The sequence below is a fragment of the Urocitellus parryii genome, chromosome 7 (assembly GCF_045843805.1).
Source record: "Urocitellus parryii isolate mUroPar1 chromosome 7, mUroPar1.hap1, whole genome shotgun sequence".
NCBI classification, from domain to species: domain Eukaryota; kingdom Metazoa; phylum Chordata; class Mammalia; order Rodentia; family Sciuridae; genus Urocitellus; species Urocitellus parryii.
The window spans coordinates 123,939,797-123,956,955 of record NC_135537.1 but is presented as its reverse complement, the minus strand read 5'-3'; the positions used below and the strand labels follow the sequence as shown (position 1 = coordinate 123,956,955).

The following is a 17,159-nucleotide window of genomic DNA, read 5'->3' as shown; positions in this document are numbered from 1 at the left end:
CAAGCCATGCCCATCGCACCTGGTCACGGAGGGTAACCTCGGGCCGCGGGATGCCTGCTAGATTCCGGGGCCTGGAGGCATGGAGCCGCTGTCCGCGGCTTTTTCTGGTCAAGCGATGCAGGATGCTTCTCGCATTTCCCGAATGCATCTCGGGCACTCGACCCTTCATAACTGCTGGGGTCCAGATCACCAGCCCAAATCACACCCCAGCTACTATGCTTTCCCCGCAGAGCCCGCCCGCCGGAAGTGACGAACCGGAAGTCCCTGCTCCCACAGAGGGCGGGCAAACAACATGGCGGCGCCCAGCAGCCGGTGAGGAGAGAGGACACGGGGATCCCGGGGAGCGGCCAGAATCGTCCGTTATGGCCGCATCCCCTCACGCTTTCTCCTCATGCCTCCTGACAGGTAGTATACTCGACCTTGGGAAAATTCTCTCTCTCTTTTCTTTTTAATTTTGCCACGTGCGAGGCTGTAGCTCCGGCCGGCTGCAACCTTGGGAGCCCTTGGCTAAGTCGGCTGGTTCACTGTGAGGAGGAAGTGACCTTGGGAATAGTCTAGCCTGAAGAGGTCACAGACCTATGAACCAGCCTGGCGGTGTGGCCCCAGTGGTCCATACCGTGTGCTCCATCCTCCTCTCCTGGATGTGAGGGCAGAGTTAAATCTTACGGTTCCACAAACCTCTTAGCATACCAGAGCCTCAGGTCCCAGCTATAGGCTTGAAATGACAAGGAAAGCACTTTGCTCCCACTCAGAAGCCCTGTTGCAATTTAAAGGGTCATGGTGATAACTGCAGACAGCAGGCCATAATCCCCTGGGACTTTTGGCTTTCTGTCCTCAGCGTGTCCCTCGTGTGATCATCCACTTTGAAAGACCTGTGACGAATGATGAAGTTTCAGTGCACTTTCCTCACTCCTTGCTAGTTCTCAAAGGTCACCTTTTCAGAGAAGCCTGCCCTGACCATCCTATCTAAAAATAAGGAACTCTGCTCTTCCTTTCTCATAACGTCCTATTTATTTCATTATGGTTAACACAGTCCATAATTGCTTATATATAAGCCTGTTTACTGTTTCTCTTAACTAGAATATGAACTTCATTAAAATAGAAGGATGGAGACAATGCATATCTGGTATACTATGTGCTCAGAATATTAGCTTGTGCCTCAGTAATCATTTGTGAAAGAATGACATTTGTCCAGATGGAGAGTAGAAAAGATTGGGAATTGTTTTGCCCACAGTGTTTTAGGATGATAACTAATGACTGTGTGGAGTGTGTGACTGTGGTTCATATTAGAGACCAGATACTAGAAGCCAGGAATGGCCTATTTGGGCTTTTTTTTTTTTTTTGTAGTTATAGAGAGACTGAATGCCTTTATTTTATTTGCTTATTTTTATGTGGTGCTAAGGATCTAACCCAGTGCCTCACATGTGCTAGAGAAGCACTTTGCCACTGAGCTACAGCCCTAGCCCCAGCCCCAGGAATGGCCTTTTGGTCACTCTTCAGAAACTTTTGAGGTCTCACCTAGCACACTGTCCGAGATGTTTTGTGACTCAGTGAAATTCCGTTTTTCTTTTTTATAATGTAATTTTATGGGTCTCTTTTTTAATTTGTGTGATCTCTGGGCAAGTCATTGGACTTTTCTGGAATTGAGTTTGCTCAGTTTATAAAATGAAATAATTGAACTAGATGATCTCAAAAGTTGCTTCTGGCTTATAAAGTGGGGACAGAGTAGAAAGGTGTGTAGATGAAAGAAAGTTGGCCAGAGTTTAATTATTGAAAGCTGGGGGATAAGTAATGGATGGAGGTGGGGGGGTGTGGTCATTGAACTCTTCTACTTATGAATACAGTTTTCCATAATGAAAAGTTTTGCATTTTTAAAGCAAATATATATTTCTTTTTAAAATCATGTATTTATTACTTCTACCACCTCTGATTGTGAGTGTTCTTTAATTCTAACCTAGGTATTCATTCTTGGAAATCTCATCCCTAGTTAGTACTTGAGTTATCCCCTCTGTGTGGAGGATTCTTCAATGTCATACCTCAGACTAGCTGTTTTTCTGCCTTTCCTGTAGAGCAGTTCCATTTAACTGTCCCAGTCCAGTGAATGCACTGCATGTGGCCCACATAGTTTGTTGCCAGATCAGTCTTTCGATGGTGTTGGTGTAGAAGGAATTAATAGCTTATTTTCTGAAACTGAATGTATGACCAATAAATCTAATAGTAAGTGGTCTCCATGACTTACTGTGATCCACTTGGAAGAGACCTTGATGGGAAGAAGTGTCAGAGAAAGTAAACTTGGACTGTTTTAGATACCTACTAATCCAATAGTTGTATCTGATTTTGCTTATAAAAATTCAAAGTATTTTATAACCAATAAAAATATTTTAGGGTCTTTTAGCTGTTGTCTTATCTAGTTTTAAAAGCTCTACAAATATGATTCAGTGTTGATGGTAAATAGTGGTTATGGTCACATATTTCCAGTCCTGTGTATTTTAAAACCTACTTTAGCTTACCCTAAGGCTGAAATATTTATTTTCTAGGTACTGATTCAGAGAAATTAACATATTTTGCCTAAAGAAATTGTGTAGTTTCCTAGCTGTTTTTTCTTCTTATTCTGTAAAATCTCAGCTTGGCCCACTTACTCTTGAAAGATATTTTTCAAAGGTGGTTCCAAACATATATTTCTGTGTGTAGAAAATATGCATGTCATAATTAACTGCAGTTTGAGAATATGATTTTAGTGAATAAGTGACTAACCGCTAATCTAAGATAATTGCCATGTATTTCAGTGTTAGTTCTCCTTCCCACAATATAGGAAGGTCATGTGGGCTATCAAGTCATCTGCAGAGAGCAATTGCAAGCAAGGAAACAATATAAAGTTGAACAAATGCTAAAGTATGTGTGTTTAGTGAAAGGTCATGAGACAACAACATTACTTTGGTGAGTTGTCTATACAGATTTGGGTGAGTATTATGTATTATCGGCTTCAGGAAGAAAACTTCAGTTTTATGGAACATGGAGGCAGGATGACTGGCTTGACTCCTATTACCATTACTATGGTTCATATGTGAGATTGTAGTGATCTATATCAGTAGGAGTGAAAAGGAGTGGATAGATTTTACCTATATTTCAGAGTTGACTGTACTTGATGATTATTAGATGATAAAAGAAGAGTTAAGGAGATCCTAAAATCTTAAATAGCTAATGGTTTTCTCTGCAGTACAGAATAGAGTAAAAAGGGTGAGAATAAAGTATTCTCAAAGATATATTATTATCCATCCATATGGAGATACCAAGAGCAGTTGAATATAGACCTAATGACTCTAGAAATGGGTTGAAAGTGAACAATACCCATTTGCTCAGGGATCATATTTATTGTTCAGAACAATGGGAACACAACTCCCTTAAAGCGATAGACCCAAAAAGAGGAGACACCTAGGAAACTATGAATCAGAAAGCAGAAGACCAAGAACCTTTGGTGTCATGGAAGTCATTGAAGGAGAGACTGAAAAAGAAAGAGAAAAACTGTGGTGTTGTACAGATTGTTAAGATTGTACAGATTGAATGGAATGAGGCCTAAGCCAGAAGTATCACATTTGTTGATTTGAGAGGAGATGCAGTAGAATGATTAAAAGCCAAGTTCAGATATAACCAGAATAGTTTATTCCTAACTCCATAGATAGAGTCCTATTTTATTGAGAACTATTTCTTCTTCCTAGAGGAAGAAATAGAAGAAGAAATAGTTCACTTACCTTAAATGAACAAAATATTAACCTGAAATATGTATGTTCCAACTTATTGTCATTTATTAAGAAAAATAATGTTATTCATTTTCTACTTTTTTTAAAAATGGTTGTATTGGTTGTTTTATTTTTTATTTTTGGGAGTACTGGGGGTTGAACTCAGGGCCACTCAACCACTGAGCCACACCTCCAACCCTTTTTTGCATTATTTAGAGACAGGGTCTTGTTGAGTTGCTAAGTGCCTCACTAAGTTGCTGAGACTGGCTTTGAACTCGAGATCCTCCTCTCTCAGCCTCCTGAGCCATTGGGATTACACGCATGCATCACCATGCCTGGATGGTTGTTTTATATTCTTGAAAAGATCTATAGTGGACATTTTAGCATTTACTATAATAAAAGCATAATGATCCGAATATGAAAAATTTCCCAGGTTCTCCTGACTAATTATGTTGACTTAAACCACTAGAAGGCTAATAAATTACATTTATTCACAACTCTGGATTAGAAAATTTCAGAGCTCTGACCTGTCATATAGTAAGTACTTACTTTGGCTTGCTTTGCTATTGGGCAGGTGTAGTTATCATTTGGTGAGAAATGTTAATCATGCTACCATTTCTTCCTCCTCTTTCTCTATTTTAGGTTGGGTAGGAGGATGTGTCTGGTATCTAGAAAGAAAAGCTGTGCAGGAATCCCCTCACAAGTGTATGCGCCTTTTCAGGAATGTCAATAAGCAGTGGATTACATTTCAGCACTTTAACTTCCTCAGACGCATGGTATGTTTCTCAGTCTATTGCTTTCTGCCTATACTTTTCTCTGTATGAGGGAATTTCAGAAATTCCTATTATAAGAAAAGTTTTAGAAGTACTGTTTGAAAAAGACTTTTATTTAGTGTCCTCTTAAGTTTATCCAAAACTTTAATCTCTTGTTTTGATTATTCTTAACTGAAACCAGAATAACTCTGGCATTTGAGGTTAAAAGTATGATCTTGAACTTATTGATTAAGTTTGGAGAAAGATTGAAAACTTCTGGCATATTTCGACTAGGCTAAAATTAGGAAAAGCTGAACTTTTATGATCTATCTTTTTAAATTCTTTGAAGTTCTGTAAGTACATAAGTAATACAGAAATGACTGTTTTAACAACATGGTCCTCTTATTTTCTTAAATCAGCAGTGCATTTGAAAGTCTTTTTAACACATAGATTTCTGAATAGACTCAAATAAATTGAGTTTTTGTACTTTGTGGGGCATTTTATAATGGGCAATGATAACTTATCTCAATCCTCTTGTATTCAAATATATATAATGCCTAAAAAACAACTCTGAATTCACTCATCAGTTGTAGGTCATATCTAAGGCTGATATTTGTAATTTCAAGTCATTCTGACATAATGAAAAAGACATTTAACTAGTTACCCTTTGAGGTGGTTCCTCATCCTAGAGCTACTTATATATATCTGGTTATTAGCTCTTGGTTTTGTCAATTTCAGAACCTTAGTGTCCTCATATGTAAATTAAAAAGAGAGATTAATTAATCTTCTTTAGCAACTTTTAAGAAGATTAAATGAGATATGTGAATTATGGAGCACCTCACAAATTTAGTTTTAAACTACGGATGGAAGATGCTAGTAAACAACCATTTAAAAGTATTATAAGGCTTAGTTTTAGAGTAACATATGAGTTTGTCTGTTTCTTTTGGTTTAGTATGTGACGCAGCTGAATAGAAGCCTCAACCAGCAAGTAAAACCTAAGCCAGAACCAGTAGCATCTCCTTTCCTTGAAAAAATATCAGCAGGTCAAGCCAAAGCAGAAATATATGAGATGAGATCTCTTTCAACCCCCAGCCTGCCTTTGTCTAGAAACCCAAGTGAAAAGCAACTAATAGAACTAGAGTCTGCCTCCATCGTTGAAATCCCAACAGATGTGGGAAAAGAGAGAAAAGAGGAAAAGCAGTGGAAAGAGATGAAACTGCATGTGGATGATTTGCCAGGGATTTTGGCTCGCCTCTCCAAGATCAAACTCACAGGTACTTGGTTTTTCTGATGTGAACATCTACTTGCAGCTTTATTTTAATTAAAGAGCTAATTTATTTATTGTTCCTAAATAGCTTGAAACTGTAAATCCTTTATTAGTATTTTTCTTCTCTTCAATTTTATTAGGATTCAGAATCATTTTTTTTGCATTCTGTTTACACAGAATTATAAATAGTATCACACCAGAATTGTTGTATTAAAACTAATCTTTCATTTATAATTAGAATGTTTACCTGCTTTTTCCTTGCCTTTAATGTTTGTATACCTACCACATTTTTAAAATGCAGTATTTGAGTTCTAGAATTAAAAAAAAAAAAAAATGAGTTGCTGGGCTTGGTGTGAACCCACAATGGCTACCTGGACTCCCAGATCACTTCTATGTTTTGCTCCTTGGAGTGCCCCTGAGACTGTCTCATGGGCACAGGGGTAGGGACTGCTTTGCTGAAAGGAGGTTGGGAACCACTGGTTTGTTTGTTTGGCTCATGCTAACATATTGAACCAATTTTTTTTTTGTCTATAGTTGGATATTAACCCATAATTATGTCCTTTGGATGTGACAACAACCTTGCGAATCAGGACAAGCATTATTATTCTCATTTCATAGCTTACCTTTTAGATTACCTATTTGTGCTAACCCTGTTTAGGTAGTATGTCCTGAATCACTCTCAGATGATGAGGTTAAACCAAGTACTATTGAAGGACAGAAAGTGCTAAGTGATGTTATGGAGTCAGATGAACCGATGAGACAGGGAAGCTTTTGAAAGTAGAGAAGTATCAGGGAAAGATTGATGTTGTTCACTTGTCTTTGAAAATTCAGAGTGAAAGGAGGTAAGCCAGACAATTTCCTCCAACAGTGCCCAACTTCGATTAATGAAAATAGTTTTGGAGTGATGATAAATAGACATAGGGGGAGTTTGATGAAGGAGCTAAAGAATTTAGTAACTCTAAAGAGACTTGCAGGGCTGGGGACGTGGCTCAAGCGGTAGCGTGCTCACCTGGCATGCGTGCGGCCCGGGTTCAGTCCTCAGCACCACATACCAACAAAGATGTTGTGTCTGCCAAAAACCAAAATAAATAAATAAATAAATATTTAAAAATAAAAAATAAAAAAAATAAATAAAGAGACTTGCATAGTGTAACTCTAGAGAGACTGATTCTACAGGTATCCTTGAAAACATATCTTTGTGCTTTATGCTAACTAGGCAAGAAATCACATTTCTAAAGAAGTTATTTTTTTGTTATTACACAAGTGGTCAGAGTGTCATGTTGTTAACATGTTACGAATGACCAGAGATAGTTATGGTCATACGGATGTCACTTAAGAAATGAGGCCTCTCAGTCTAATCCTTTGCTGTCCATTCTCCCCTTCACCTCTAGTCAAACATCTGTTACCAAGAGAATCTTTTGTAATACGTGTAAGATTTGCTTTCTTATCTTCATTTCCTAAGCCATCATTCCTATTCAAGTCCCAAAGAAATGGAGACATTGTTTTTTTGCAGTAGCTCCTAACTGTCCTCTCTACTTTTATTCCCTGCTTCCCTCTCCCCAACATGGCAGTTCATGCTACTCAGAGCTGCCAGACTAGCTTTGCCAAAATATTGCCTTCAGTTTTCCTGACCTGCACACGTCTACTCTTTTTCCATATTGCCTCCTGGCTGCCTGGTTTTAAAGGAACATTGTAATCTGGAATGGTTAAACTCTTCTCCACAATCATACCTCCCTTTCTCCATCTTCTACCCTGTGACTAGGATCAATCCTTTCACCTATACTTGTTCTCCCTGTCTGTGGAAGACTGGCTTGCCTGTCTTATATTCAGTCAGATTCTCTCAACCTCTTCAGTAAACTGGTTTTGGGCCTCAGTCTGAGTTCTGATCCTGGCTGTGATATTTACTAGTCAATGAGACTTTGGGCAGTTCCTTAACTTTATTGATACTATTTCCACATCTGTATATTAGGAATGATAATAGTGGTTTAGGAATGAAATCACATAATGCATCTAAACTCCCAACAGCATGCCTGAAGCAAAGGAGCCACTGAAAGGTTAATTGGCAGATGATTACAGATATCTGTTTGATTGTTTAAGATACATCGTTTCTGCCTGCACAGGGGCTTGAGGGAAATGAGCATTACCTAGGAAGGGAAATTGAGGAGGGGAATTTTAAGCAGTGACTGAAGCCTTTGTAAAGGCAAAGAAGCCAGTTCATCCTGGCATGTTTAGGGAATAGCAGTATGACTTTGAGTAACATAGTATGGCTTAAGTGTCACATAGGAGAGGCACTTGCTGAGATTGAAGAGTTAGGCAGAGGTCATGTTGAGAGTTGGGCTATTATACTACAGCAGTGGAAAGTTCTGGAAGGTTTTTTTTTTTTTTTTTTTGGAGGAATATGATCACTTTGTGATTTTCCTTATTTATCTTTTAAGTGTCTTAATTACTGTTAAACTAATATAGGTATGTTGTTTAAAAAAAAGTTTAAATATACATCTTAAACTGAAAAAGTGCCTTTTCTGAAAAACTACTTGAAATATAGCCTTTTCTGTATATATACAGATATAATTGTTTTCTTTACCAGAAATAGTAGGATCATTTACTTTCTCTCCCTTTTTCCATATATTTACATATAGTTGTAATTGTATAACTTGCAATTATCTTGTAAACATAGCTTTCACTGCCAGTATTCACCTCACAGCATACTGTTCCTTTAATGGATCTGCCACTCTTTAAGTATTCCTTTATAGGTAAGTATTTAGGTTATTGCTAACTTTTTGCAATTAAAAACAATTATTTGATTAACTGTGTTCCCATAAGTCTCTGACATTATCTGTAAGATAAGTGTGTAAGAATACAGTGGCTTACTTTAAACATTTTAATTTTTGATGTCAACCAATTTGTTTCTGTCTCACTCTACTCCTACATAGTCTTTACCATTTTTGCCAGTTTGTTCATTGAAAGATTTTTGTAAATTTTCATTGTGTAGGTTTTCGTGGGATTTATCATCTTTTTCTCTTATTTTGATCAGGTATATTTTTTTTTCTGTTGTTTGCCTCTTGTATCTTTGATATCCCTTATATTCTTAATTATTTCTAATAATTAAATCAATAATAAATTTAAAACACCCAACACCATGCCTAACAGCATGGGAGGCACTGATAGGTTCATTTCCAATTAATTGCAAGTAAATAAAGAAAATTAACATTTTATCCATCACATTCATTGAAAATATTCCTTTTATACCTTTTTCTTTTTCTTTAGTTGTGGTATTTTGTTGTTTTATTTTACTTCCCCACTGATTTTTTAACTTTTATGTATTCAAATTCATTGAGTCTTTTCATGCTGAGAAAATTTTATTATTGTGTAGTTACAAAAGCCTTTTTGTGAAATATTTGTATTTGTATATTCTCTAAGGTTTTGGGACCTTCTGGAATTTATTTCAGTAGAAGAAAGATGAATACTTTTATATTAGTGCTATTGACCAAAGATCACCTGTTTTATAAATAAAGTCTTATTGGAACACAGGTATACCCACTCATACTATACTGATACATGCTACCTTGACAGAATTGAGTGCTTGGGATAGAAACCTTATTACCTAGGAAGCCTGAAATTCATCTGGTCATTTATAGAATGTGCTTGCTGATTTGCTTTAAAAGAGTGTGGACTAGTGAGAGGCAATAACAATGACAGACCAGTAGTGATAATCCTTTGAGAAATGATTTGGGGCTAACCTGAGCCTGAGACAGGGAATGAGGAAAAGAAAGAGAAATATAATCAACAAGGAAATAGAATGAACAGAACCTTAGATTGCAATAGAGTGCTAGGGAGGCATAAAATAAAACATTGAGGACATGAAGTTGCAGAGTTGAATAGTTTTATGTAAAGCAAGTATTCACCAGCTCCTGGTTCCTAGTCTAATTTATTATTCTAAATCTTACCCAGCTCTCTGAGATGGAGCAGTATATTGTCCTAGGAGCCAGAGTTCCTGTGCTAGCTGAGTGACATTGAACAAGTTCTGTGATCTCTTTGTGTCTTAGTTTACCTGTGTATAAAATAGGTATAATAGTAGTATTTACTTTAAAGTGTTGCTCTGAATATTAATTGAGTTCACATTTGCAAATTACATGCTTGGTGTATTAAGAGCTATACACACATTTCTTAAAAAATGAATGTGGTATTTCGTTGCCCCCATAAACATGTGAGTTTGCTTCCCCTCCTCTAGGAAAAAAGTCTAGGCTTCTTCTAGAAAGAAGAAACAGGTTTGAAGAAAAGATGATGGTTTCAATTGTGCCAAGTGGAATTTGAGTTGCCACTGGCATATCTAGTGGGCAGGTTGCTATGATGAACAGGAACTTGGGTAGAACACTGGCCTGGGGGAACCAGGGATCATCAAATGGGATTGGCAGTGAAGCCATGGGAGTGAATAAGGTTACTGAAGTGTGTACAGTATAGGTCAACATGTAGAGTTGAGGAGAGCAGTGTATCAAAGGGCTTGTGTGTATTCCTCTCTTAAGATTTGGGAAAGGCTTATAAGGGAATCTGCAAAGAAATGAGTGGTCAGAGGGAAGAAAACAGGAAAGAGTCCTGCCACAGAAGCCAAAAGAGTAGAATCTGAACTTAATAAAGGAAGTAATCTGCACTGTCAAATGCTAGAGGTCTGTTGAGAAGCCCAACTAGAAAATTACCACAGCTGACAATTAGGAAGTCAGTGTTGACTGATTGCTAAGTTAGGAAATAATTGTCACTCTTCTTTGAGTCATATGTGAGCTGCTTTAAATAGTTCACTTAATAATTAAAGTTTATTCCCATTTTGTTTATTTCATTAAGAACAGAGGAAAGTATGAACTGATTTAAGATCAATATTTCTTTTGGCCACATCTTTCTTTATACTTTTTGTTTTAGTCAGTTTTATTGTTGCTGTGACCAAAACACTAGACGAACAATGTAGAGGAGGAAAAGTTAAGTTTAGTTTACAGTTTCAGAGGTTCAGTGCAACTTCATAGCTCTGGGTCCAAGATGAGGCAGAAAATGATGGTGGAAGGGTATAGGAGAGGAAGGCAGCTCAGGACATGGCAACCAGAGAGCTCCTGCTCACCAGGGACAAAACATATACTCTAGACACACGCCCTGTGAACTACCTACTCTAGCCACCGCACCGGACCATATCCTTGGATTACTCCACTATTAAAGTTGTCATAATCTAATCATTTACCTCTGAACTTTCTTGCATTGTCTCACATGTAAGCTTTAGGAGGAACACCACATATCTAAACCGTAACACTGGCTTTGGTTGTATGGTTTTTTTTTTAAGTTTTCTTTTTTAAAATATTTTTTAGTTGTAGATGAACAATACCTTTATTTATTTATCTTTATGTGGTGCTGAGAATCAAACCAAGTGCCTTACCCGTGCTATGCGAGTGCTTTTTCCACTGAGCCACAACTCCAGCCCCTATCGTTTTTTCTTTTATGTGGTTTATATGGTTGAATATCTGAATTAGCATTTCAGTTTTTGATATGTAAAATATGGTTTCAGAGGTTGGTGGAATGAGATATACCCTATATATGTATGATTATACTACCCATATGATTCTGTACCACGTACAGCCAGAGAAAGGAAAAGTTTCCATTTCTGTACAGAGTGTTAAAATGCATTCTACTGTCAGTATAACTAGAACAAATTAAAAAAACATGGGGTCAGAAATCTCAAGCAGTTATGAAGTTAATCATTTAATAATCATATTGTTGCTGGGCGCAGTGGCTCATACCTGTAATCCCAGTGGCTCAAGAGGCTGAGGCAGGAGGATCATGAGATCAGAGCCAGCCTCAGTAATGACAAGGTGCTAAGCAAATCAGTGAGACCCTGTCTCTAAATAAAAACAAAATAGGGGTGGTGTTGTGGCTCAGTGGTTGAGTTCAATCCCTTGTAACCTCCTCCCCACCCAAATAGTAATCATACTGTTTTGTATAGTGTGTATTAACTCATTGGTTCCCAAATGTTAGTGCAGTAAGGAGCACTTATGGTGTTCTTGTTAAAATGGTGATTCTGGCCACAATCCCCAAAATTCACCTAGGGCAGAGTAGGACCCAGAGATCTGCATGTTTCACAGAATACGAAATGATTCTGATGCTTGTCGTCCCAGACACTTCAAAAAACTGAAGGAGGCATGATAGGCAGTCAATACCAGTCCCAGACCCAGTCATCTGTGTGGATTGGAGAAAACTCACCTAGTGAGAGCAGCAGTAGTTGGTTAGTATAGCTGGAAGTAGGAAAAGGCAGCTGGGCAGAATATGAACCACATAACAGGCATACAAAAGCAAGATACAGCCAGAGAAAAAGGGAACCACAGCTTTACCTGCATCCACAGATGGAACAGTCCCAAAGCAGTAAATTTACCCTTGTATGATTTTATATATTCCATGCCCCAGGTTTCTAAATGTACTAATTGAATTAAAGTCATTTCCTTCTGCTTATTCCATTTGAAGAAGCAGCACCCTTTGGGTGACCCCTACCCACTTCTCTGACCTTTTTCCTCCCTATTAATTTATTACTTGAATTCACATGTCTTGGTATCAGCAGGATTTTTTCTTTAAGAAAATCCCTGATATCCATGAATTGATTTCTTTTGGACTCTTAACATCTTGGGCAATTCATTTAGAGCTAATGATAGTCAGGACAGAAATATCTGAGAGTCAGCGATCACTTTTATAGAACTAGTCTCTCCTTGCCTCCTTTTGTTTATAGCAGTAATATACCAAGGATAATTAAATGTAGAATAAGGGAGGGCCATATAGTGATCATCCTTACATTTCCTTTGTAAGATAGCTGGGGAGCAGCTGCCTGAAGCCTTGGCACTTAGGCCAGGATACCAGCCAAACATTTGCTGGTGTGAATGTCATTTAAAGATTTTTTTTTTTTCTATGAAAGGAAGTAAGACTGAGTTTATAAAGAAGGAATAATATGTCTCCCTTGAGTTTCTCTTGCCAACTGAGCTATTTACAATCTGCTTTTGGAGTTTGTTGCATGGACCACACTAGGGTAAGGAAATTTTATTTGGATTAGGATCATAAGAGGCTTTAGTGACTCAACAGAGTTCATACTTAATATAGGTCAATAAAAAGCAGAACATTTTTCCTGACTAACATCTGTACTGAAAAGTTACAACACATTTCCTGAGACCAGAATAATAAAATAGATGTTTATTGGAACCAATAGATTATACTGTTGATGGAACTGATATAAACTGTAGTGTATGAATGTATAGATCTTTTTTTCTCCTAGAATCTAGAATACTGTGCTTTATTAAAAGAAAAAGATCAAGAAGAAAGGGTGCAAGATTTATTTTAGGTTGCTGGCTTAATTTTTAAAAGCCATATCACTGTAATATTCATTTATTATGTAGCTGTACCAAGGGGTTTTGCACATTTTATAAAAGTATTAATTGAATAGAATTATGATGATTTCTTGAAGTTTATATTTGGAAATAATTACCTTAATGATATCTTACAAAATATTATAGTATAATTATATATCTATTAGTCTTTTTTATTTTATTTTATTTTTAGTTATTTTTAATTGGTGCTTAATAGATACACATAATGGTGCAATTCACTGTGGTATATTTATACATGCACTTAGTGTAATTTTGTCAGATTCATTTTGCATTTCCTCCCCTTTCCTGTCTGTCCTCTCAGCCTCCTTCTGCTCCATTGATCTTGCCTCTCTTTATATCTGACCCCTTTTTTTTCTTTATTTTGCTCTAGCTTCTGCATATGAGAGAAAATACTTGACGTTTTCTATTGTTTGAAACTTTAAATTCATGTCTATTATTTATTTTTGTGAATAAAATGAAAAATAGAAATAAAAAAAGAGAAGAGCCCCACTTAATTTCACCATGTCAAAATAATAACCATTTTTGAAAATTTGAATACATTTATTTAGTTTGTGGATTTTCTTCTATGCATATCATATTTTTGTTTTTTAAATATGTGTAAGATAGTATAAATATTTTCTGCAATTTTTAAAAAGTAATGCTCTTTAATATGTTTTTTGTAACTGTTAATTTTTTTAGTCAATGAGTCTGTCCTATCTTGGGTGTTTTGTTTTTTTTTTTAATTTAAAGCAATATTTTTCTGAGGACAAAACCATAAAATAATGTACAAGAAGTCCCTAGTAGTTCATATAGTAACTAGACATTTTGCGTACAGTATTTCAGCTGTACAGTCTGTGTTTTAATGTTAGTAGCACAGCCTCTGGGGTTAGACTGGCTGGGTTGAAATCTCTGGTATACAGTTTATTGACTTTATGATTACAGGCACATTTTTTCCCATGTCTCAAAGCCTCAGTGTCTTCATCAGTAAAGTGGGGATAATCCCACCTGAAAGAATTATTTTGAGAATTATAAGGAATAATTAAAGTAAATAATTTAGTACCATATCTAGTAAATTTTCAAGAAAGGTTAATCATAATTATTATTAGGTTATATTGTGCTATATAACTGCAAATATAGTATCTTTTGTTTGATTTATAAAAAGGGGGTCATATCACAATCTGTTCACTTATTTGCCTTATTCCCTAAATAGTATACCAGAGACATATTTTATCAGTACAATTAAATTTACTTTCTTTTTCTAAGGCAATAGTATTCCTTGTGTGAATTGTATTGAATTTATGGAACCGTTTCCCTTTGAATGGATATTCAAATAGTCTCTAATTTCTTGTTATTAAAACTAATATTTGTTAATATTATTATGCATGTATCTTTGTAAGTATTTCAAAGGCATAGAAGTGTGCCTTTGTTTATAATGATATATGGCATACATCTGCATAGATATACCATAATTTATTTACTTTTATTGAGGTAGTTTTCATTTTATTATTACTTTTATAAATGGTGCTGTAATGAATATCTTTGAAGCAAATTTATGATGATTTTCCTAGGATAAGGACATGCAAGTGCCTTGCTGGGTCAAAGGATATCCCATGCTTTTTAAGGCTTTTCACTTTCATTGAGAGATTTCCCTCAATAATGGTTTACCAGTTGTTGCTGCTACCAAAGCTTACCCACCATACCTTTATCAGTGGATGCTAGATAATAGTGTATTTTTCTAAGTAACTACCAATTTGATATGTAAAAGTGATATTTTTCACAAATCAACTTATATTAATTTTATGTTTAAAAATATCTGTGAGGTTTTATATTATTTATCTGTTAATTATTTGTATTTCTTTTATGAATAGACTCTTGGCCTTCCAGACTTCTTTTCTGTTTGTCTTTTTGTCTTTATTGTTTATAAGGGTTTTTTGTTTTGTTTTGTTTTTCAGTCCTGGGGATTGAACTCAGGGCCCTACACATGCTTGACAAGTGCTGTACCACTGAGCTACATCCCAGCCCTTTTTAATTTTTATTTTGAAAGGGTCTTCCTAAATGGCCTGGAACTCCTGCCCCAGCCTCCTGAGTAACTAGGATAATAGGCATGTGATACCACATGTAGTTGAGGGTTCTTTAAAGACTTGATTTTATTTATTTAATCTGTTGCATATGTCCTGTGTCTGATTTTTTGTTTGCTTCTTTTCATTTATCAGTGTTTTGAGTTGCAAAAGTTAATTTTATGTAACCAAATTTTGTTAATGTTTTTCCTTGGGTTTCTGACTTTTCTACATGTATATTTTATAATTAAATATCTATCTTTTTGTTAATCTGACACTTGTATAATTTCAAATTTGATGTTAAAATTATTTATAGAACATATATTTGGCTTAGTAGTATAAAGTAGACATTGAACCACTTTTTACTAAGTTCTTAACTAGTTTTTGAGTATCCTGTTCACAAGTTTAAGAATTTATGAAGCTTTATCCCTGTAATTACCTCCTTTCCTAGCCAACCCCAAAGTATTCTGCTAGTATATTAATGGGAATTTCAGTGTTTACATACTGATGTGGGGATGATCTGAGCCATTACCATATTATATCATGTTCATTTATTCAGATCATCTTTTATGCCCCTGAAGTTTTATAGTTTTCTTTAAATAGAGAAATACATTTTCAAATGAATTGATTTGGGGAAAATTAAAAAAAAAATTTAGTTGATTATTTGTTGAATTTTTCCTTTTTTTCCCCCCAGAAATATAATGAAATAATGATAAGGTTATCTCCCCCTGCCTTTTTTTTTTTTTTTTTTTTTTGTATTAACACTAATTATTTCATTTTCTGGTAATTGCCTCTTTGTTACACTCTCTCTGCTTGCTTTCCTCTCTATAATTTTCCACTTCATTTGGAAAGGTCCTCTGAGATATGTTATGTACAGTACTGATTTGATTTTTTGCTGTCTCCTTTTTATTACATCTCATGACTTTTAACATTCTACTAAGGTAGTTTTTCTTTCTTCACATTTTTCTTAAACAGATAAAGATCTGTTTTATATGGTTTGTTTTTTCTAGAGTGTAAAAATTTACTTTTTCTTATTCACCTGATACTCCCTGAGTGCCTGCTGTGTTTCAGTTATATTTCTAAGGTTGTGAACAGAATGAAGGGTGTGTATGGCTGATGTAAGCCACCTGCATGGATCTTTCTCTTCTGAGGAGATCTAGCAGTTTTATGGTGTATCATTTTCAAAAATACATTTAAACTTTTGCTTCCATGCTCCTTTTTTTTAATTAATATTGTAAAATCTTGTATGTGAATTTGCATTGATCCATTTTGCCTCTCATCTTTATCCATTCTTGAATGAAGGCAAGACTATTCCAGAAGGTAGATAGACCCCCAGATGAATATAAGCCCCATGGGAATGGGGCATTTGGTGTGCTTGCATTGTTATGTTCTTCCTGCCTGTAGCAACTCCTGCACATAGTAGGAGTTCATTATATATAAATTGTGTGAATGCTTAACAGTTTCACTTGGTATCATTGGACTTTTCTCACATTTTAAGCTAAAAGAATGGAGGTTATCTGTCTTTATTCTGGCACAGCAATCCTTTGGCCTGAAGGAGAAAAGGAGGGAACAACCAGCAATGGAACTTTTTCTCAAAAAGATTTTTTCATCACATTTCTGAAACCATAGTGCCAGTGTCCTTCTTCATCTGTTTTCTTGCCACTGTTTTTTGGTGGGGCAGTGGTGGGATAGAACCCAAGCCCTCACACATTCTAGGTAGGTACTCTAGGCAAGTGCTGGGCTACACCCCAGACCACAAGCCTCTGCCTCTACTCTGGGCATATGGAGTATCTGTGTCAACCTCTTCTCTGATGCCACTGCTTGGTGAGTTGGAAGAGTACCCCCACTTGCCAAGGCCTGGTACTAGTGTGTGGCCTGCTACACTGGATGAAGTACTCAGAAAAATGTTCTGCATTGTCTCAGTAAGAATTATGTCAAGGGGGGCCCTGTTTTCTTTTTAGTGTGACCAC

At 36.2% G+C, this 17,159-nt stretch overlaps 1 protein-coding gene across 1 annotated transcript in view; it reads left to right on the top strand.

Moving 5' to 3' along the window:
* Positions 1-266: 266 nt before the first annotated feature.
* The window catches only part of Cox10 (cytochrome c oxidase assembly factor heme A:farnesyltransferase COX10), a 122,250-nt gene continuing 105,357 nt past the window's right edge, over positions 267-17,159 (top strand). Inside the window, exons 1-3 of the mRNA XM_026409416.2 lie at positions 267-405; positions 4,380-4,513; positions 5,442-5,763. Coding sequence (XP_026265201.2) covers positions 363-405; positions 4,380-4,513; positions 5,442-5,763 — 499 coding nt within the window. The 5' untranslated portion in view covers positions 267-362. The remainder of the gene's footprint in view (positions 406-4,379; positions 4,514-5,441; positions 5,764-17,159) is intronic.